The 23,987-nt window shown below is 36.1% G+C and overlaps 1 protein-coding gene across 1 annotated transcript; it reads left to right on the top strand.

Moving 5' to 3' along the window:
* Positions 1–211: 211 nt before the first annotated feature.
* LOC144973422 (ketimine reductase mu-crystallin-like) lies at positions 212–20,084 on the top strand. Its single transcript, XM_078915862.1, has 9 exons — positions 212–701; positions 2,143–2,287; positions 3,430–3,492; positions 4,792–4,893; positions 5,501–5,684; positions 6,036–6,157; positions 7,191–7,275; positions 8,348–8,416; positions 14,398–20,084. Coding segments are annotated over exons 1-9 (945 nt in total). The 5' UTR covers positions 212–528; the 3' UTR covers positions 14,400–20,084.
* The last annotated feature ends 3,903 nt before the right edge of the window (positions 20,085–23,987 follow it).

Raw genomic sequence — 23,987 nt, 5'->3', positions numbered from 1 at the left:
TCAAGTTACACATAATCTTGTGTGGTGGTACGTTATCTCCGGCTGGCGGATATTATGAGTATTCTACTAAAACGCATAGGTTCAATATTTTAACCTTATGAATCAGCTGTTTTGGACTGAGATGAGACTGAGTTGTAGGTATGTTTATTTTTGTTTTCACCGGCTGCCGGCTGGGAAAAGGGGGTGTCAACTTAAAAGGTTTAATAGGGTCAGGGGTCAGAGTTCAACAAACAGAAAAGTCATCGTGAACTGAGAGCTTGTTGATGGAAGCTGAATGAGTCAACTAGGCCTAGACTTATACTTAGTTTAGAAAATTTACTTATTCATTTTTTTCTTTTGTCTGAAATAAACAAAACATTGTGCTATTGCATTTGCTCGCTCGTTCCTCTCATTAGTCGACTGGATTGTAAAAAAACGGCTTGCTTCGTTGATAACAACACAAGGTTACCGTCCCTTATCTTATCTCGATACAACTTTCACATAGACCGGTCTAGATCAGTATAACTGGAAAGTTCCTCCAGGAAAAAGATGGATACCATTAGCTCTATGAAGATTTTCACCAACTCTGAAATTGACAAAATTTTGGACTATGGTTCTCTTATTGTAGCTTTGGAGAAAGCCATGGGAAGATTTTCTCAAGGGGACAGTTCGGGAATAAACCAGCCGAACCGACTATGGCTAAGCATCCCAGAACACAATGGGTAAGAATTATTTACTTTTGTAACAAATAAACCGAAAATTGATCCATGTCGATTTCAATTGGTTGGTTCACATCAGTATGATGAAGTTGAAGTAACCTCCTTCTCAGTCAAACTGCTGTTGAAAAAAATGTGTGGGAGTTTTCCTTATGTTACAGACGTGGTATGTACCAGTCTGCTTCACAACCAAGCACAAATGTTACTTCCTTCTTTAAAAATGGTGAAAGTCTTGCACTGGATGGCAATTTAGCGGCTTGTCAATAGCATCATACTGAAGAACACAGTTTAAAAAAAAAAATACAACAACCCCCCTCAACCAGTAAAATCATCATACATTATTTAAAGAGAAGTTTATTAAAGCATGCCTAAAGACAATCTACTATTGACATTTATCTAGCGCAATATCAACTTGCTCAAAGCGCTTTACAGGGGGCCCTGGCTAACAGCAATACTTCACATGTAGGATAGGACATGACGCCTGTTAGGTGATATTACAAGTTGTTGACGGTCATGTACTCATTTTACACCTGAGTATGGTGAGATAATGTGAGTAAAGAGTCTTTTCCAAGGACTCAACTATGCGCTGAGCTCGAACCCAGGACCTTCCGATCTGAAAGTGAGTGTCATACCATTAGACCACATAGCCGCACAATGCAGGACATTGTTTAGCCATCATATGCTGGGAAAGTTGCCAAAATTGCAAGGATAATCACATTTCATGTATCTTAGATAGAAATCGGTACAGAAAAACATGATGTTTAATGTGTATTCCATTGAGAGATCAATTATTACTTGAGCATAGATATATAAGCTGATAATTTGGCCCTTGATGAAAACTTAAACATAATGTAGTTACAAGGCAAGGATGACACTTTAGTGAAATAAATAATACAATCCGTAAAGTTATATTTAGTACAGTGACAAAGCAGAAAGAAAAATAGAGAAAAGATCTTTCCCAAAGTCAACCTTCCATGGCATTATACTTCAGAAGTTGCCAATTTGTTTGTTCCTAAATTTTTCTCTTTCATATTTTTATAAGATTTAAATGTGGCATGAAGCCTTCATTCTTATTTTTTCTTCATGTTTGTTTAATTGCCAAAAAAAAGTTCACAGTGGAACATGTTGTGTAATCGTAGCACATTTGTTTGGTAAACAGGTCAAGGGTCCCATCTCCAGCTGAAGCTCACTGTTTTTGTTGTTGTTTTTTTTTTGGTGCAGCTTCTCTTGTATTTTTCATTCTGCTCAATCTGTCATAGCATCACACACACTTTATCAGATTTTTGTTTGGCGGGCACTGTTGCTTTCTGTCAAGTGAAATCATATATTTGCATACATCATCCGAAGAGATGGAGAAAGAAACTAGTCGTCTTTCAACATTATGTAGCTGTCCAGGACATTGCCCCACTCAAAAAGGGTAACAACTGTTTTAATTTTTTTCCCCCAGGATATTTGGTAATATGCCTGTGTATTCCGGCTATGAAGACATTATTGCTACCAAGTTGATTACCTTTTTCCCTCTCAACAAAGACATTCCAACTCACAACGCCCTCATAATTACTTTTGATGGCAAGAATGGACAACCAAAGGCTGTAAGATTTTATTGATTTAACCAATTGCACTATATAGTAGAGTTTAAAACTTTTAACCTTCACCTTTGGTTAGTATTATTATTATGTCCTGGTGTAGAAACTCAACATTAACGTTTTAATTATCAGGAATAAACCAGAACATAAGTTACTATACTCATTTTGCTTATAAAAGCACATAAGTAGACTCAAATGTTCTAGGATCTATCTTAGCTCAATTTTATTGGGGGTCCCGATAGCTCAGACGGTAGAGCACTCACTTCACATGCATAGGGACCGAGATCAATCCTGTGTGTAGTTGAGATTTTTCTCTTACCTCTCAGTCCACTCAGCAGTGATTTGGTAGCTTGATAGCTGTTAGATCTGGCAGAAAGTACTTTGAGATAGACTAGCGTCCTATCCAAGCAATTGCTATTGTCCGTTTCACGCTATCGAAATCAGGGTAAACTCCTGCTCCATCTGCCTAATGGCTCTGAAGGACTGCTTTTCAATGTTAGCATTTGGTCAATATTGACATAATATCAGATTAACGTGATGGTTCGCATCTAGGATAAATGATGATTCTGTTTTCTCAAAGATGAATGCTGTCAAAAAACAATTCAGCTTTCAACAGTATTTTACTATGCACAAAAACTTTCCAATATTGCAAATTCAAGAATCTGATTTTTTAATGAAATATTAGAACTGTGGTTTAGCATAATTGCATTAGAGGTATATTATTTTTTGGTCAGAACAGTTGAAACATATTCAAAAGACACAAATAGAAATCTAAAAATTGATTTTAATGAAACCCTGACTGGTTCCACAATGTGTAAAAGTGTCAGTGCCATCAAAACCATCTTTTTCTCTCATAAATCTAATCTTTAAAAAAAAATCTTTTCAAATTTTAAATATAATAGTTTTTACTGCATTCTTTAAAACAGGTTCGGATCCTTGAGATTGATTGGTCAAACAAACATTTTCTTTGGATGAAACATACCATATTGAAATAGGTTTTGTGACAACCTCCCCATTCAATATTCACTTTGTTAAAAAAAGCCATTGAATTAGGTTTTCAACAATCTTTCAAATGTTTGTATCCAAAATATAAACTAACTTTTACTTACATCACTTTCCTTACAATTTTTCATTTTAACTTTAATCAGCTTTTAGATGGAGATGTTATAACTGCCAAGAGAACTGCTGCAGCATCAGTCATAGCCACCAAGGTAATCAAACTTTTAATTATTAGAAATGGCGACAATAGTGTTGTTGATAATAAGACACTATATTAGAGATAAATAACAAATATTCAAAATTTCTCTTTTTCTTTCTCATGGGGACATTTGTTTCAGAATATACAACACTAATGTAAAAGCAGTCCTTCTGTATATGCTCAGAAACATGGAGGGTGACCAATACTCTTTGTAAAAAAGTTCAAATCTTCACAAGCAGATGTCTTCGAAACGTACTTGGTATCAGATGGCCTGAGAAAATCAGTAATAAAAACTTTTGGTTAAAAGCTGGACAAGAGGAAATTAGCAAACTAATCTCGACAAGATCATCGAAATGGATTGGTCACACTTTCAGAAAACCAACAACGGACATTACGAGACAAGTGGTGGACTGGAACCCTTAGGGAAAAAGGAAGGTTGGGAGGTCAAAGGAAACATGGAGAAGGTCTAGTGAGGAAGAGGTGAAGTTGGCTGGAATGTCCTGGGGAGAGGTGAAGAACACAGAAACAGAATACAGTGGAGATGTACTGTTGAAGTCCTATGTTCCACAAGGAATGTGAAGGATTAAATGAATGAATGAATCCGCTGCAATGGAGCATTACGAAGTGAGCTTAGGCATGGTGACTTGGTACAATCATGGCAAGTATACATTGCCTTTTAGTTGTGAGGCAAAATCCAAACCACTTTGCTATGCTATACTGTTGACAAAATGTCACATTTATTCCACCAAATTTGCTTCACAAGCATCATAAAAAGCATATTCTTTGTATTCAACAAGGCTTCCATTTTGTTGAATTTGTGGATCACGGTTGACCCAAGGATTTTGTTACTTTTGGCAGATTTAATTGAAACGATATAAAGAAAAACGTTATTCAATATTTCTTTATCGTCAGTTATTCCTCTTTACATTTCCTAATTTTTAAAAATATTGTCCGTTTCGTAATTTGTTACCATTTTTTCATTTCATGATTTAATTTACTTTTTCATTTACCTAATGTAGATATTACCATCAATAATATCATAACTTACTTCTCTAACCGTTTATAGTTAATGAATTATTTCCCTGATCTAAACTACTTCATGCTAATATTGTTTTTTATTGTTGTTGTCATTATTATTATCATTATTATTATTATTATTATTATTATTATTGTTATTATTATTATTATTATTATTATTATTATTATTATTATTATTATTATTTATTGTTATTATTATTATTAATATTATTATTATTATTATTTTTATTATTATTATTATTATAAGTTAATTTATTATTTTCTTTCTAAACAGTATCTGGTCAACGGCGAACCAAAAATACTGGCTTTGCTGGGTGCTGGAGTGCAGGCAAAAAGCCACTATGACGCGTTGTCACATTTGTACAAGTTCCAAGAGGTATGACTTCATAGAGTTTTCATATCAAGCATTACGTGTTTTTCATACTATTTAAAATACATTCAATTGTTGAGAATTATTTAGGACCTTTAGATTGAAAATAGTTCACTGGAGAAATTTATGTTATTCCTTTTAGGATAACTTTTGAACTAGATTTTATGCACTTAAATGTTTTCTTCATGTATGTATAATTAATTTTGATCTCACCTACGTAAAAAATAATTTTTTTAAATAATTGACAATTTTCAAGGCACTAAACTGATGGCATGTTTATTTATTTGTGCTAATTGAGAATATTCCAAATTCATCTTGATTATTTTATGATAATTGATTTTAAAAATCAAAACAAACCCACTTTGAATCTACATCTGCAAAGGTGTGTATGAAAGTGTACCAGAAAAAATCTGGAAGAAAAATGCAAGAGAAAAATCATGCCCCAAAAATTCAACCTGCATCCCCAGTGGAGGCAGGCTGATATTTTTGGGGGATTTTGTTTTCCTTTTATTTTTCTATCTGTTTTGTCTGGCACTGTTTCGTATACACCGTTTTAGAATTTTATCTTACACCAGTGCCTGCTCCCTAATTTGTCACCTGGAATTTCCCCCAGGTGAGGATCTGGAATCACAGAAAATCAAATGCAGAAAAATTGGCAAATCAATTGGGTAATGAAGTTGTTGCTTGTGACACCGTGGAGGAAGCTGTCAGAGATGCTGATGTCATCTGTACCGTTTCAAATGCCACAACCCCTATCCTGATGGCCAAATGGGTGAAGAAAGGAGCACATATCAACGGTTTGTATAATACAGGATTTAAAAAAAAACTGCATATTATGAATGGCGATAGTGTCTACGCAATCATATTCGGAGAAATACAAGCACCACATTATCTCATTCGTCTGTAGTGTTTCATTAATCTTGTTTTGTCGATAAAGGGGAAACCTGAAACATCCATTTAATCTGTTTTCGTATATTAAATTGAAGCTTACATTCAAATTTCACACTGTTATTCATTTCCTCGAGCTTCGAGCAGCAACATTTACATTACTTAAGACTGAAAAAGATAAAGATTTCTGCACTTTGTTCACACTGACATATTACCATTTTGAGATGGTGTGTCACATTTTAAAAATTTGATTCTACTAGCTGTTGGTGCACCGCTACCAGACCGGGCTGAGATAGAAGGAGAATTGATGAGGTCTTCGGTTGTCTACGCGGATACAAGGAGTACAGCTGAAAAGGATAGTGGTGATATCCTCCTGTCAAAGGTATTTGATCCAATTAACCAGTAGATTTTTTGACCAATCAAAGCATGGAATTTGTTACACATCTTCACATGTGCTCGGACAAACATAGTGTGTTGGTTATAAACAATAATGTGAATGGTATCGACCTCTCTCTGACGATTGTTAATGCTTTTATACAATATTTTTTAAAGGATGGGTGACTAATGATTACATGATTTTCTCAATCATTTTATAAGTGTTTAAATTTTCACATAGTTTTATGTGTTGGTTCTATTAATCAAATGGTAGAACAGTGGGTATTTTACTTAGACACATGCCATTGATAGTAAAACCTGTGTAGTTCTTGATGTTTACCAATCACTGCCTTTGTTTACATTCTGACGACTGTCCTAGAGGCGTGGTTATCTATGTGTCTATAAGCTTTTAATTATCTTTTCGACAGGCTAGCCTTGGTTTTGAAATGATCTATTTGCATATTTGTCGGTAAAGCAGAAGGTCTCAAGGGTTGAAATATGATTATTTAAAAAAAGAAAGACAAAAGAACAAACTACATTAATAAGGAACTGTATGGTTTCAAACTAGTCTCCAGTCAACAACCAAAACTATGAACTGTAAAAATTCAAAAAGAGAAGAAGCCTTGGCATCTTACAGAACATATTTTTTTGTAATGTTATCAACCTTTTCTTCTTACTATGAGACCAGAACCTGTTAAACATTATTTACATTCAACTTCTTATGAAATTTTTATATTTTATCATGTCAGCAGTTCAAGGATTGCTTAAAGCCTCAAAATTAAGCAAATCTTAAAAGTAGGCTGATCATCTGTTCACTCAAACACCATTAGCTTAAGTGAATCTAATTAACTGTTCCTAAGAGATGAGAGATAGTAACCATGTAGAAGATTAAAGAGAAAAACTCCCCCTCCCCCCCTTTTCGATTTAGGAAGTTAAAAAATGTTAAAGTTTGAATAACTGTCACTGTGATTTGTAATAATGTCCAGGTGAACAAAGCATGATGGGATAGTTTTAAAAGTATTTTCTTTTGTTTCTATCAGGCATCTATTTATGCTGAAATTGGAGAGGTTATAAATGGCACAAAAGAGGCAAGACGAACCGCAACTACAATTTTCAAGTCTTTAGGTGAGTTGTATCAGAAATGCAACAGCATTGAATGATATTGATAATACTAAACTGTTACAATAAATTTATACACAGTGTTCTCGCAATTAAAGCAAAAGGTTAAAGGTTGTAAAAAACTTAATCGTTTATATTAAATCATGTTTTTTCAAAACTATTTGGCTTCTTTTAATAATTTTTTTTTTATTGGTATCATTGATGAATTTATTTATTTTTTAAAAAAAGGTTATCTTCATAGTATTTTATTTGCATCACAGATGCACATTAGACTACATTTTTCTACAGAGCTCCTTTCTACCAGGGGGTTCTGATAGCTCAGTTGGTAGAGCGCTCACTTCACAATCAAAAGGACTGAGATCGATCCCGGGTGCAGTCGAGATTTTTTTCTGACCCCTCTGTCCACCCAGCAGTGATTGGATAGCTGGATCTGTTAGATCTGGTGGAAAGTACTTTGTGATAGACTACTGCCCTATCCAAAGGATAGCAAACAATTGTTATTGTCATTTTCAAATAGAAACTGAGATAAACTCCGGCTCCATGACCCTAATGGCTCTGAAGGACTACTACCTTTCTACCAACCATGGAGTATGGCTTCTACTTATTTTCAGTGCAGCAACAGGGGCAGATGACATGTTTCCACCAATTTGCAACGGTTACTGGAAAGAAACCAATGGCCAATAGGTCTTAGCAAAGCAAAATTATTCCAAAATGTGGAAATGAAAATAAGATTGTTGATTTGTGAGGATCTTGAAAACTCAAATTTTAGAGACTCGCCTCACAATCAAATGGATCAGTATCTGACACAGGTTGCAGTCAAGATTTTTTCTGATCCTTCTGTCTACTTCATTGTGATTGCGTTGCTGGGTTTGATAGTTTTAAATGAGATGGAAGGTAATTTGCAATGGCCTAGAGTTCCATTCAAAGGATAGCAAGCAATTATTATTGTCCATGTAACATTACAGAAATCGTGATAAAATTTATAGGCTGTATATGACTTTATATGTGGTATAGTGTATTCTTCAATGCTGAAAGTGTTTGCTTGAACTTTGACTTTCTTCTCTCTCTTCCACAACAGGAATGGCTGTTGAAGATGCAGTGTCAGCAAAGATTGTGTTTGATAAATCAACCAATAAAACCGTTGCTTGTAAGTTATAAGAGATCTTTGACAACAGGAAGAAACTGTTTGTTTGGAGCCGTGCCATACTAGATAAGCTTTTTTTTTTCCATTTTAAAATATTTTTCTTTACATGAAAAGAAGAAAACTATTTAATCTGTTCAGACAACAACGATATTTTACGATGTTATTAATTATTATTACTTTATTTTAAAAGATTCTTGTCAGCATTTGGGGTTTATACAATCTCAACAATCCTTATAGCACTTGCATGATTAGGAATGAATGTTGGTAATTTTTGGTGACTCCAAGTGCTCTATTCAAAGTCATTGAGTCAGTGAAGTTATTGCTTTAGTTTGTGTGGTTAGAGTTGGATGCCAATGCTTTATATTTATGCAGACACAGTCCTTTAGAGCTTATTGCAGACTTACTACAAAAAATACTCAGAACTATAATTTTTGGCTCCTGCAGCAGCAGACTATATATAAGCATCTTTAATTGAACAAGAAGTTTGGTGATAAAGCACGTATGCTGAGGACTTTCCAGCAGTATCTAACTTTCTGAAGACAATCTGATTGTTGTATTTTTGGTAAGATGGTGATGATAAAAGGAGATCTAAATCAATGGAACACGAAACACAGCTTATTCGTTTTCTATTTACAACGGAAGACGTTGCTCTTTTCACCAAAGGTTTCATACAGTCACAAGAGTTACAAAAGTGACTCGTCATTCGTACATTCATTCATTCATTATTAATTTCTTAATACTAATACATTACATTCCCCCAACCTTAAATAATGCTAATACAGAACTAAAAGTTAAGGTGAATATATATCTCATAAAGTAAGGTGTTGCTGATTTTCTCTGCAAAATTATTAATAGTTATTTGATGGGTGAGTTTCTTACCGACTATCATAAATTTAGAAGTAGTTTGATGAGAGATAAAGAACAAGTGACAAAACAAGGTCACATAACAAATTATAAAGATAAGTGGCTCAAATCCCTTGAGCAAGAAATGGTCATGGTGAAATTACAAAGTTAACCTTTCCGGTGGTTTAATTGTTCTGCGTGATCTTCTCAACACTGGTGTGGTTCGAACATTACTTTCAGATGTGGTCGGCGTCAGACTGTTTTCATCATCTACTGACTCATCTGTGGATTGTGTTGACTGATCTGCCAAGTCAACTGGTTTGCTATTCATTGCATTACTCATACCCATTTGTTCAGTGTCTATTTCCCCTTCCCCCTCTTTAGACGGAGATGCCCCAGCATCGAGATCAACATGAGTTGGGATAATGTGATCTGCATGAAAGCGTTTAACTTGATCAGTTTCATACATTTGAACTCTGTAAGACATGGGACCTGTTTTCGCAACAATTTTGGCAGGCAAAAATTTTGGGTCAGATGGATTGGTATTGCCTTGGTTTTTAACAAAAACATTGTCATTAATGGTAAAGTCTCTAAACTGAGACTGTTTGTCATGGTAAGTTTTCTGACAGTCCAAATTCTTTTCAACAGTTTTGTGCACCTGATCATGAATTAAATCTAAACGAGTCTTTAATTTTCTACCAAGCAACAGTTCAGCTGGGGTGAGGCCTGTAGTTGTTTGTGGCGTTGATCTGTATTTCAGAAGAAATCTGTTTACACGTTCAGGAACACTACCACTGTTCATTTTCTTCATCGCCGACTTGAAGGTGGCAACTGCTCTTTCAGCTAGGCCGTTTGTAGATGGGTGGTATGGTGTCGATTTGATGTGTTCTATGCCGTTGAACCGAAGGAAATTTTGAAACTCTTCGCTGACAAACGATGGACCATTGTCTGAAACAATTTTATCGGGTAATCCATGAGTTGCGAACACATGACGAAGTTGAAAAATAGTATCCGCTGAGGTAATCCGTTTCATAATGCGAATTTCTAGCCATTTAGAGTGCGCATCCACCATAATTAAGAACATATGACCTAAGAATAGGCCAGCGAAATCAATGTGAAGATGACTCCAGGGTTTGGTTGGCCAGTTCCATGATTGTAGGTGAGTGAGCGGGTACGTTCCTAAAACTCTGGCAATTGGCACACGATTTCGCACAGAATTCGATATCCATATCAATTTTGGGCCACCACACGTATCTTCTGGCAAGCATTTTCATCCGAACGATTCCGATGTGATCCTCATGGATGAGTGAAAGAATATCCCGTTGAAGAGACGTTGGAACGATGATACGCGTACCCCACAGCAGGCATCCATTGTCAATGCTCAATTCGAGCTTGCGTGCGAAATAGGGTCTAAGTTGTTCGCTAATTGTAGTGGGCCATGGATGACCATGTGCGACGATTTGATACACCTGACGAAGTACAGGGTCGGTGGTAGTTTCCGATGTGATGGTGGTACTGGAGATGGGTAGGTTGTCGATGACCTGGAAGATCTGGTGAAGATCTTCAGGAAACGGCGTAGGTGCTGCTACTTCAGGCAGCGGTAGACGACTGAGCGCATCTGCGTTGTTGCGTTGACCTGGGACGTGTTTCAGTTGGTAGTCGTACGCGCTCAGAATGACCGCCCATCTCTGTACTCGCGATGATGCGTGGTCAGGTAATGATTTGTTTTCTCCGAAAAGACCCAATAGTGGCTTATGGTCGGTATTGATCGTAATATGTCGTCCAAAAACGTATTTGTGAAATTTTCGTTATCCAAAAATGATAGATAACGCTTCTTTGTCCAGTTGGGAGTAATTTCGTTCTGCTTTATCCAACGATCTGGAAGCAAATGCGATAGGTTGTTCATTCCCATTGTTGAAACGGTGCGAAAGAATCGCTGATACGCCTCTTGGTGAGGCATCGCAGGTAACGACAACAGGGATGTTGGGGTCGAAATGAACCAGTAGCTCCGTGGACATTAAACACGATTTCGAATCGTCGAAGGCTGATTGCTCAGCTGATGTCCATTTCCAGGTGCTTCCTTTCTTTAGTAAATCGTATAGTGGTGCAAGACGGTGTGATATGTTGGGTAGAAATTTGGAATAGTAGTTGATCATTCCAAGGTAGGCTCGTAGTTCCTGGATTGAGGTTGGTGCAGGTGCTTTTCGTACAGCTTCAATTTTCTTAGATTGTGGAGTGATGCCGTTCTTCGTGAGGTGGTATCCAAGGAAATCGATTTCATCCTGCAGGAATTCACATTTAGCCCTTTTTACGTTCAGTCCCCTTTCTTCACAGCGCTTCAACACGGCTTCAAGTGTTTCGAAGTGTTGTGCATCGTTGGCGCCAGTGAGATACAGATTGTCGATCACCGTGTTTGGGATATCCTTGAAGACAGATTCCATTACCCGTTGGAAGATGGCTGGGCACGAAGATATGCCATATGGTAGTCGTTTGTAGCGATAAAGACCACGATGCATGTTGATCGTCGTAACGTTTTGGCTATCAGGGTCGAGAAGAAGGTGAGTATACGCATGGCTGAAGTCGATGGTTGAAAACTTCTCACCATGTGCAAGCCTGTTGGCCAACTCTTCTATCCTCGGAATTGGATGTTCTTCCTTTGCAACCATTTTGTTGACGGTCACTTTATAATCCCCACATATGCGGAGTGTCGAATCAGATTTGAGAATGGGTACGATTGGTGTTGCCCAGTCTGAGTAATTGATCTTCTCAATGATGTTGTTATTTTCTAGACGTTGTAATTCTCTTTCAATTTTGTCCCGAAGAGCAAATGGTGGATGGCGTGCTTTTTTGAAGATGGGTGTGGCGTTTTCTTTCAGGAAGATGTGTTGGGTGTGGTTGTTTAGTAACCCAGCATTGTCGTTGAACACGTTGTATTTGGAAACCATTGATTGGAGTTCCTGTGCGTGTGTTTTAGCGTTGGTGTGGAAGATGTTGTTCCAGTTGAGTTGGATGGTCTCCAAACAGTTTCTTCCAAGTAGTGGTGGACCAGCGGTTTCAACGATGAATAGAGGCAGGTTGGTTGCTTGCTGTTGTTGGTACTGGACATTCACGCGACATTGTCCGCAAATCTGTACGGTGTCTTCTGTATATGTTTTCAGGACAACAGTTGATGGTTTTAGAGGTGTATGTGACAATAACTTGTCGTATGTTGTTTTCGGTAGTATAGTTGCTGATGCGCCTGTGTTAAGCTGGAATGACACTTCCTTCCCTTCGATTTGAAGCGGTACCCACACCGGTGTGTGTGTTTTTAAGTCCTGTTCCATGTTGAAAAGGTCGTATGCATTTGGTTCAGGGTGATCGACATTGTGATGATGATGATGATGGTGATTTTGGTCTTCTGATACATAATACGATCGATGATTCTTAGTGTCGCTTTTAGCTGTGTGTGACGATGGTTTATGATGCTGAGGTTGGTGGTTGGGTCTGTTTTTCGATTTACATACCTTGGACAGGTGCCCCACTTTGTTACAATGAAAACACTTCGCGTTGATCCATTTGCACGGAGTGCCTCGGTGGTCACTGCCGCAGCGTTGGCATTTCGATGATGTGTGAGACTGTGACGTTGAACTCCGGTTGGTGAAAGTTTTGTGTTTAGGTTTGTTGGCGTGGTCATTGTTGTTGTAGCGGTGTTGACGAAGATGGTGTATCTTATGGTCTTGGTGGGGGCCTGCTGTTAGCAAATCTTTTGCTCCTGTTTCTGATGTGGTCACAGCTTGGGCGATTGTGACTGCTTTCTGGAATGTGAGATCAGTCTCAGAAAGTAGTCTGCACTGAATCTTTTCATCATTGATCCCCCTCACCAGTCGCTCGCACAGACGTTCATCCAGTGTTGTGCCGAATTCACAGTATTCACTCAGTTGCCTCAGTGACGCAATGTATTGATTGATGGATTCTGTTGGTGCCCTGATCCTATTTTCGAACCGGGTACGTTGCACATATTTCAATGGTTTTGGCTCGAAGTGATTTTTCATCAGCTGGCAAAGTTCATCTAGTTTTAGTTCTTTGATATTTCTTGGTGTAGCCAGATTCCTTAGTAGCCTGAAGTTTGATGGACCGATAATCGTGAGAAATATTGCAGTTTGTCTATTTTCGTCTTCGATCTGATTTGCCACGAAGTATAGTTCTACTCTTTCAAAGTATTCCGAGAAGGACTCTTTGCTAACGTCAAACTGCTCTATCTGGCCGAAATTCATCTTAGTTTGCTTGAAATATGGTCTAGGAAGGTTGAATCTAATAGCTTACTTGTTAATCCTCATCGCCAATGTTGTATTTTTGGTAAGATGGTGATGATAAAAGGAGATCTAAATCAATGGAACACGAAACACAGCTTATTTGTTTTCTATTTACAACGGAAGACGTTGCTCTTTTCACCAAAGGTTTCATACAGTCACAAGAGTTACAAAAGTGACTCGTCATTCGTACATTCATTCATTCATTTTTAATTTCTTAATACTAATACATTACACTGATTATATTCATAAGGTAAAACGGATGCCCTTTTTCTGGCTAAAGCCGGAAATCCAGTTTTTTGAAAATTTCAGCTGACTTTCTTGGTTATTGGTGAGTTTATTTTTAAAAAGATGAAAACATTGGGTGTTTACAGGCAATTGTTAAGGGGGAAGCTAGATGGATATTTATCCTTTTCTATGATTTAAGGTTGATATTATTTGATAAAGAGAAGCTTTGCACAAAATATTTTCATACAAGCTGTTTACGAACAAAGTATTCAGGCTTTTAAAAAATTTCAGCAAAGGGCATTCCTGAAGTAAGTTTGTGGTGACTATTTTTAAAGATTTCCCCTGAGAACTACGAATTAAAAACAATTTCAGTCAGACAGTTGTACTAGAGTTCATTATGGTTTTTGTATCGCAGTAAGAAGATTGTAGTAACAATTGCCTGTCATTTGCAAAATAGGACACAACTATTGTTGTGCTAACATAAGATAACATAAGTTTTTTTTTCTTTTTTTTTTTTTTCTGTCAATTGTGTCATCCTCCAGCCATTCCAATAAAAATAATTAATTTTTTAAACTTTGCCTGAAAATTAATTTTTCTCGTTTTCCTTTTTGATTCTTTTTCTAGGATTCAGTAGTAAGTCCTGGTCTATGCTGTCTGCCTCTCTATGCTGTCTACAGACCAACCGCTCGTACAGATTTTTGAGTAGCCTTATCTGCATTGTTTTTTATTTAACAAAGCTGACTAGATTTAGATTTTTGAAATATTTTTTTAGGTCATTACGAGAGCATATATTTTAAATATGACGGCAAGAGCATAATTTTTAACCCTTAAATTAAGCTGATATTTTACTTTTACATAAACTATTTTTCATGATTAAAATCGAATTTCATTGGCCTGATGACTCTAAATGATACTTTATATATTTGTTAGAATTTAAATCTTTTAAATTCATCTTCGTAATGAGAATTAAAACTTTGGTTGCAATGGGAAGACTTTGCCGTAGAACAGAGAACAGTGGCCTCCCCTGGACTAATGAACTCTTTATCAGTTCACAGTCTTGCTATTTCTTCGGTCTCCTTTTGTATTAAAAAAAATCTAGATTGGGATAATTTGATTTCACCTGAGCCGTGCCTGAAGTATTTTGGTAAGAGGGAAACAGTCGGATGGATATGTTGGGGTTGGAATTGTTTTTCCTCATAAATCATCTCTCCATTATTATGGTTATGTCATTGTTAGTTCATAAATAATTTGTTGTCATTTGAGTGTCTCCCTTTTTGGCAGAGATTCTGTTGCAGTATTGTTGTAGAACTTATAGATGGTTTCATAACTGTAACACTAATATATTGCTCTTGGATCTTCTTCCAATCTCATTTAAGTTTTCCTTTGGTGTTTGATAGTTAGTTCAAAATTTAGGTAAATACTATCATCGTCTTTTTACATCCATCAAAATTACTTTAAAGTATTGTAAGTGTCGTAAAATCCCTTAAAACAATAAAACCTTGATTTGTAAAGGTAATGAGAGATAAAGAGAGCTTTTTGCAAAATTAAGAGCAAAATATTCTAGATTTTCTCAGTTAATTTTCCATCTCTATTCTTATTCATAATTTTGAGATATTATATTCAATTCAACTCGCCAATATCGACATAACTTGGACAACAAAACAAGGCATGTTATAAGGTATTGGGAGTCATAATCAGACTTCAAAGGCAGTTTTTTTTGTCTTTGAGTCCGTTAACTCCCTTTTGATTCCTTTTGATTTTAATAATAATAATTTATTTTTTTTATATCGTGCCTTACCCCGTATATCAACAAGCTCAAAGCGCTTGACAGTACCGTGGCAACTTTCACTCAAACATACAACCACTCAAACATGCAGTATGAAACAAAGCAATAAATTCTACAGTGTTAGCGGGTGGTTGGATGGGAGCATCACCCTTGAATCATATACCAATGATGTTCGCATGGGTGTACGATCCGATAGTGATGTCGTTTCTTCTTCTCTTTACTAGCCTATCCTGCTTCTTTGGTTTGTGATTGTATTTTTGACAGGGGATATTTTTTTTTTTCTGTAAATCTTCTGCCTGTTTGTTCTTGGTTATTTATAATTTAGCTTATGATATCTTTAGGTTATGATTTTGATTTACATTTGTACTATTTTTGTTAGATTGCTTGTTTTTTTGTTTCAGCGGTCTCTCATATAACCTCAATTGTGTTGGAAGAGACCTAAAGCAACAAACAAACAAACAAAAAAAAAATCTACAGTGTTACATATTAAAAAGAAACATTATAAGATATTTTTTAAAAGAATTCTGCATCATTACTATCTGATATATCCTGGAAGGGAGTTCCAGATAAGGGGTGCCGAATATTCAAACGCATGCTCACCAATTTTGTGAGTCATTTATAGCTTCACAAGATTGTGATTATCAAACTTTGAGCTCAGATTTTCTTTTTAATTTTTTTTCTCTGGTCGGGTAAGGCTGCAAATAATACCATTGTATCTAGTATGTTTAACCAGAAAAGGAAAATCCAATTTTTTTGATGCATTATTATTATTCCTCATTAATACAGCACTTGTTTATATTCTTATGTCTGATTTGATATCGTTGAGTGCATTTAAGCTCTTATGCTTATTATGTACCTTAGTGAAGGGAGACTAAAATATGATATATACACTAAGATTTTAATAGATAAGAAAATTTACTTATCTCAGGATTCAAATACTCAAAATATAAATTTGTCATAAAATGACAAAACGCAATTTTACACTTTGGTCAGAAAGCGTGTGCTTCATTTATAGTAATCAATAAAAATTGACCCTCAAAGCGGTCAGGGATTTTTTTTCTTTTAAATCAAGACCACTTTTTCAATCAATTTATACAAGTATGAGATTATTTTAGTTTGTTGATGCACTAAGCAAAAATGTTGAGACTAAAAGGCTAAATGGAATTTCGCATGTGTTTAGCAGAGATGTACCAATACTTGTCTGTGTTATGAATTAGGGAGCAGCTACTGGTGTAAGTAAGACAAACATCTGAAAAGCTGTATATGAAACATTGCCAGACATGGCAGAAAAATATATCATTCCCTCAAAATCAGCCACGCCATGATAGTTTATTGGGATAATTTTTTTCTTGCATTTTCCTTTCAGTCTGTCTGTGCCACTGCTTCATAAACGTCTTTTCATATTTTTATCAATACTTCTCTGTGTAAAATAGAAAAATTTACCTTAGCATGAATTGGGATTTGAGGTGTTTTACTCCAACTTTTATTTTACAAGTCATTCTTGGTGTTAAAATGCGTTGCTGTGTGGTCTAGTGGTATGACAATCGCTTTCGGATCAGGAGGTCCTGGGTTCGAGCCTCACTCGGTGCATAGTTGAGTCCTTGGAGCAGGCTCTTTACTTACATTCTCTCACCAAACTCAGGTGTAAAATGAGTACCTGCCTGTTAACAGCGTTGTCTCTGTCCAAAAAAAAATGTAATATCGCCTTACAGGCGTCATGTTCTGTCCTAAATGTTGCTGTTGGCCAGAGGGACCCCTTGTAAAGTGCTTTGAGCACGTTTAGTGGATATTGCGCTATATAAAAGCTCAGTTTTTTTGTGTTATTTTTAATTATAAAATATTTTGAAATATCTTGTCCCTTTGATTAGTTCTTAGATTGAAAGTTGGACAATTGGCGTGGCTGAGAACAACTGTGGCATGAGTGATTTATGAAGGCGAATACGCCTCTTTTTGGCATCAGAGTCTGTGTAATGAAACAAAAATCAAACTTCAGTGGATATGGCCAGTCATGGGTCATCTAAGAATATTTAAAAATACATTTTCTTTGGAATAACATTGTTCCTATGTTAGATGAATAAATATGGCATTTATATAACGTTTATCCAAGATTTTTATTGCAATGCTATGGGTGCTTTAAATTGTTTTATTCTCATCATGGACTACGCACATATAGCACATATATACATACATGCAGCATTTTTAGTAACTAATACCATATATTTTGGATACTAAAACTGTTGTTTAAAACCAGTGAAATCTGGATTTTTTTGCCTGTCTCTGATAGGACAAATAATATGACGTAACCAAATTTTTGGTAAACTGAAGTATGACTTCTACAAAACTATCCCGAATCATATTAATTTATTATAATTTATTATTTATTCATAATCTACAATAAATTAGCTTTTAAGCACTGGGTGGGGTTCCCGACCTCCCATAGTGGGCAGGGAGGTACTTGCTGTGTCTTCTATACCCCTCTGTCTGTGTTCCAATTGCTTTCTGTATTTGTCTTGGAATGAGATTACTTAGTTTTGTCCTGACCCTGGCCGGAGAACTTGGCTGGGAGGGACGCAGTCGAATGTATAGTTATAGTTTTGGGAGATGATATTTTTTTTTCCTTGTATATCATCTCTCTGTTATGCACTATATTATGTTTTATTTACATATTCTATATGATTTGTAAACATTTGAGTGTATTCCTCTTAGTGGGGACCTGTGTTTGTGTCTGGATGAGACCTTTAGGTGATCTCAAACTTAGTACTTTGATAGTGTGCTTTTGGAATCTACATCTGCTTCTTTTTGAACCAATTCCCCTTTGTCTTACCTTTTCTTGGGTGCTTTAAATGTACTTCTAGAACTGTTAACTTTCCCATTTTCTTCCTTATTACTGGCACTGATATGACCTTAATGTGTTGCAAGCGCTGTAAAACCCTTAAAAACAACAACAAATAATGCTCAAGACTACCTGATGTATTTCTTTTTTTTTTTTTCATGTTTCTCAGTGTTTGTCTCATGAAAAATATAAAAACAATTCATTTTTCTTTTGGAAAAAGCTAGAATTATCAAATATGTGGGGGATGTTTTTCAATCTCTGAAATTTAATTTGGTGCCATATTTATTTAATGGGTAATAAACCCGAGATTCGTGAAATCGTAATGTATGATAAATGTTTGAAAATGCTCTATAGATTTGTATTATCCTTACATTAAAGTGCCTTCAGTTTTATTTAACTCAATATGCAAAATGCATAATGAATACGGTGTTATTACAACTGAGTACATTTATAAGGAACACCCTTGCCTTAAAGCAAATTCATGGAAACAACGAATGCTTGTTGCCTCTTATTATTTCAATGAAATAATGAACCACTGATATAAAGATATATTTTTTTTTCTGCTTTGGATTGTTCGTTATATCCGTGCACTACTCTATTATGTAACAATTAATTATTATAAAATTGATCCCATTTTCTATAAAGTTAAACCGAAAAGTATTTGCTGTGTATAAGAATCCAGAGATGGAATGTACCCAGATTAATAATGTTTCAATTTGTATGTTGTCTCTGTGAGCGAGACATTGATGAAATGATGTCACTAGGAATCCCAAACTAAAATTTCGTTATACAAATAACATGTACAGTCCACTCCGGATAATCGCAACACCTTGGAATCAGAAAAAATGTGGCGTTTAACCAATGTTGCAATTAGCCAAAGTTGAGTTTCATACAAGTTGTTGTAAACATTGTCCTTAGTCCACCACAAACAGAGCATTAAGCTTGAAACAAAACCCATATAGCAGCCCTGTATATATTTTGACAAACAAAAGCGGGTATGATGCGAGCCAACATCTTATTCAGATTGTATTGACTTTCACTCTTTTCTAAGAGTCAAAGAGATTAACAGTGATGAGAGACAATAACCCACCAAACCTGTTGATTAGAATGCACAGTTGTCAATCCCAATGTGCCTGTTGTCTAAGTCTAAACCATGCCCAGCCCGTTTGCCTCCTATCTTAATGGTCACAGAAAAGGCCACACAAAACAATACTGAAAATCACTGCCCTCTTTTGTTTCTGTTAGAGTGGTGACACACTACTGTAGCATTAAACCCCGACCACTCTCAATCCTTATGATTTCACCCATGATGAAATTTAATCATGAGATTTTGTTTGATTGATTTCTTGAATTTGCCACATTTTTGAGGTCGAAAATTTGTTGCGATTAACCAAAGATTGTTGCAATTATTAACCAGTGAATTAATTCAGTTTCTCTGGAAATGTTGCGATTAACCGAAAGTATTTATTACTATCCACCATTGATGCCTTGGATGCTACATGGCACCATGAAGTGGACATTGTAATAGATTAGACGTGTGTACGAGTATCATGTCATTCCAGTTTACATTGGTTGATTTGCAATTAATTCTATTTAAAGGTATTATCTTATCTTACTATTATATTATGTGTATTTATTTTAGAAATGGAATGTGTTATACAGTAAAATAAAACAGATTTATGTTTTACATTATTTATCATGTTTTTGTGTTATTTTGAAAATCATTTTCTGGGTGGGGTTCCTGACCTCCCATAGTGGGCACGGAGGTACATACTGCGTCTTCTATCCCCATATGTCTGTTTTCCAAAATACTTTCTGTCTTTGTCTTTGAATGAGATTACTTGGTTTTGTTCTGACCCTGATTGGGAAGGAAACAGTCAAATGTATAGTTAGTTTTGGGAGATGATATTTTTTCCTTGTAAATCATCTCTCTGTTATGAATTGTATTATGTTTTCTTTATATTATATACGATTTCTAAAACATTTGGGTGCATTCCTCTTTGTGGGGACCTGTGCTTGTGTCTGGATGAGACTTTTAGTGATCTCAAACCAAGTACCTACTTTGATAGTGTGCTCTTGGAATCTACACCTGTTTCTTATTTGAACCAATTCCCCTTTGGCTTACCTTTTCTTGGGTGCTTTAATTGTAATTCTAGAACTTTTTACTATCCCATTTTCTTCCTTTTTACTGGCGCTGATATATGACCTTAGTGTTGCAAGTGCTGTAAAACCCTTAAAAACAAAATCACCTCTGCGTTTTCTAAATCGAAATTATTTGTTCTTCCCATGTGGCTTTTGACTTTTAAAAAATTTTCTTCCTTTTTACTGAAACAGAAAAAAACGAGATATTTTGTAAGTGCAGTAAAACCCTTTAAAAACAAAGAAATAAAATTAAGAAATTGAGCAGTGCATTAAGAAAATGTGCAGCTATGTGGTCTAGTGGTATGACACTAGTTTTCGGATCAGACAGTCCTGCGTTTGAGCCTCGCTCAGCGCATAGTTGAGTCTTTGGACAAGGCTTTTTACTCATATTCTCTCACCGTACTCAGGTGTAAAATAAATACCTGCCGTTGACAGCTTTTCCTTTGTCCGAAAAAAAATTGTAATATCGCCTTACAGGCATCATGTCTTGCTCTATATGTTACATATTGCTGTTGGTCAGGGACCCTTTGTAAAACGCTTTGAGCATGTTTAGTGGACATTGCAGACCCTTCACATTCCAAAAGTGGAATCAGAATGCCTGAAAATAGGAATTTGAGACGAAAAATAGGAATTTCATCATTCAACTCCCCCCCCCCCCCCTTTTTTTTGCGCTTTAAAAAAAAAATTCTTACCATTATCATCATTTTTGAAAATCGGAAATTTAGAGACAATGGCGGAATAATACAAAAAGGAAGTGTGAAAATAGGAATGATTCCGCCAAAAGCGGAAGGGTTGGCAGGTATGCGTTATATAAAATCTCAAGTTTAAATTAAACCAGCTCTAAACTCATTCTGCTCTTGTGCTGAGAATAGCAAAGTCCCTCAGGGTAAGGACATTACCTCAGGGGTGGGAAGCTTTCCCACACGCTAAGGTACATGATGTGTTTGTGTCGCCTCCTCTACACCTACAAGGTACAAAAATATGTACTCCAGAGTATGCAGAGGTTTCCTAATATTTAAGTTGGTAGAGCACTCACTTCACACGCAAACGGACCAAGATCAATCCCGGGTGTAGTCAAGATTTTTTCCTGATCCCCTGTCCGCTCAGCAGTGATTGGGTATCTGGATTTGTTAGTTCTGGTGGAAAGTACTTTGCGATACACTAGAATTCTATCTCATAGATAGCAAGCAATTTCTATGTCCATTTCACACTATAGAAACCAGGATAAACTCCGGCTCCATGGGCCTCATGGCTTTGAAGGATCACATTTTTAAAACTACATGTGAAGCATCTAGTGCCGGGTGGGGTTCCTGACCTCCCGTAGTGGGCAGGGACTGGGTGGGGTTCCCGACCTCCCATAGTGGGCAGGGAAGTACTTACCGTGTCTTCTATCCCCTACATCTGTTTTCTAATTGTTTCTGTCTTTGTCTTAGAATGAGATTACTTGGTTTTGTCCAGAACCCGGCCGGAGTCCCTGGCTTGTAGGGAAACGGTCAAATGTATATAGAGAGATATTTTTTCCTTGTAAATCATCTCTGTTATGCACTGTATTATTTGTTTTACATATTATATATGATTTGTAAACATTTGAGTGTGTTCCTTTTAGTGGGGACCTGTGCCAGAGTCAGGATTAGACATTTAGGTGATCTCAAACTAAGTACACTGATGGCATGCTCTTGGAATCCAGCAATGCTAATGTCCGTTTCACGTTACAGAAACTGGGATAACTCCGGCTCCATAGTCCTAGCGTCTCTCAAGGACTACCAGACTACCTCTTATCCAATCGATATTTTAATAAATCTAAGACGAATTTTAATTAATCAAAATTAAAGCTAATGTTTTTTTTATTTCAACATGATAGTTGTAGTTGGATAAAATCATGCACAAAATTAATTAGCCCCATTCAAAGACAACGACAGAAAACAGATATAGGGACATGGAAGACAGAAAGTGACCTGCCTACCATGGGAAAAACTCAACTTTGTCTCACAGAGAACGACAGGTCCGAAAGCGAGTGTTCGTTTTCAGGGTTTGCAAACACATATAGGTCATATCAGCACCAGTAAAAAGGAAGAAATTTGGACAGTAAAAACATTCTAGATGTACAATTAAAATGACTGGAGGAAAAAGTAAGATAAAAGTGAATGGGTCAAATAGGGAACAGATGTAGATTCCAAGAGCACACTATCAGTGTACTTACTTTGAGATCACCTAAAAGTTTCACCAAGACACCAGCACAAGATCCCACTAAGAGGAATACACTCAAATGTTTACAAATCATATGTTAAAATGAAAAAAAAAAAAATAACAGTACATAACTGAGAGATGATTTACAAGGAAAAAAAACTATCATCTCCCAAAACTATTACTATACATTCGACTGTTTCCCTCCCAGCCAAGGCCAGGACAAAACTAGGTAATCTCATTCCAAGACAAAGCCAGAAAGAAATTGGAAAACAGATACAAGTGGATAGAAGACAAAGCAAGTACCTCCCTGCCCACTAGTTATGGGAGGTCAGGAACCCCTACCAGAAAGGATTGTCATCAAACCACAAGACCCCAAAGCTGCACAAAAATATAATAATAAAAAATTGCGTATCAAATAACAAAAGCCCACAAGGCAAGACAATAAATCTAATATTTACATTTATTAGTCCACAACATTCATTATCATCAATTAAACAATAATAAGTACAATTAATGTTGTTGTTTTTTTTTTGGTGGGGGTGGGGAGGGGGAGGGGGGTGAGAGATTGGTTGGTTGAAAAATGAAAGTAGGAAACAATAAAATGATGAATAAAAACATGACATTGAACAGTGATGGATTTAATGACTGGGTTTTTGCTATGGTAATTGGTGAAGGATGGGAAGAGGGGGGGGGGGGGGGGGGGGGGGGGGTGAGGGTGAGAGATGATGATGATGATGAATAAATATGCATGATATTGAAATTGTACATGCATAAATCATTCAAATGGACGAAAATGTAATTTTACTATTTAAGACAGAAAATAAAGAGTATGAAGTACGTGTGTCTAGGAAGTAAACAAACTGAGGAGGGGAAAAAGATAAGTGAAAAATGTAATGTGAACCAAAAAAAAAAAAAACCCAACCCGTAACGACAAGATTGGTTTTGTGACCTACGCTTTTACATTATTTTATTTTTAACATTCCCCATATGTGACCATAAGGATTAATCTGAGAGAAAAAAAAAAAAAGAATAATTATTATTACACATTTTTTTAAAAATCTGAGAAAAAAGTGATTGTAATTAATTATCATTTGGTTTGAATTCTGACTGGCATTTCTAGTTCAACAAAATATTACAATACTCAAAATAATAAGACGCCATCCCCTTAAAGCCACGAAATATAAAAGCAGAAGAAAATTGAATTTAACAACAACAGAAAATAATAGGTGAACTGCTGAAAAATTAGTGTAGAATGGGGGATGGGAG

This window comes from Berghia stephanieae, chromosome 5 (assembly GCF_034508935.2).
Source record: "Berghia stephanieae isolate SIO BIC M18660-M18661 chromosome 5, UCSD_Bste_1.3, whole genome shotgun sequence".
NCBI classification, from domain to species: domain Eukaryota; kingdom Metazoa; phylum Mollusca; class Gastropoda; order Nudibranchia; family Aeolidiidae; genus Berghia; species Berghia stephanieae.
Note: the sequence above shows the minus strand (reverse complement) of the source record. Positions and strands in the feature narration are given on the sequence as shown.

Excerpts from the sequence above, each read along its gene's own strand:
- LOC144973422 (XM_078915862.1), top strand. The coding sequence starts at position 529 with ATGGATACCATTAGCTCTATGAAGATTTTCACCAACTCTGAAATTGAC. Across the intron at positions 5,685-6,035 it reads GAAAGGAGCACATATCAACG|CTGTTGGTGCACCGCTACCA; the intron begins GTTTGTATAATA and ends TGATTCTACTAG. Across the intron at positions 7,276-8,347 it reads TACAATTTTCAAGTCTTTAG|GAATGGCTGTTGAAGATGCA; the intron begins GTGAGTTGTATC and ends CTTCCACAACAG.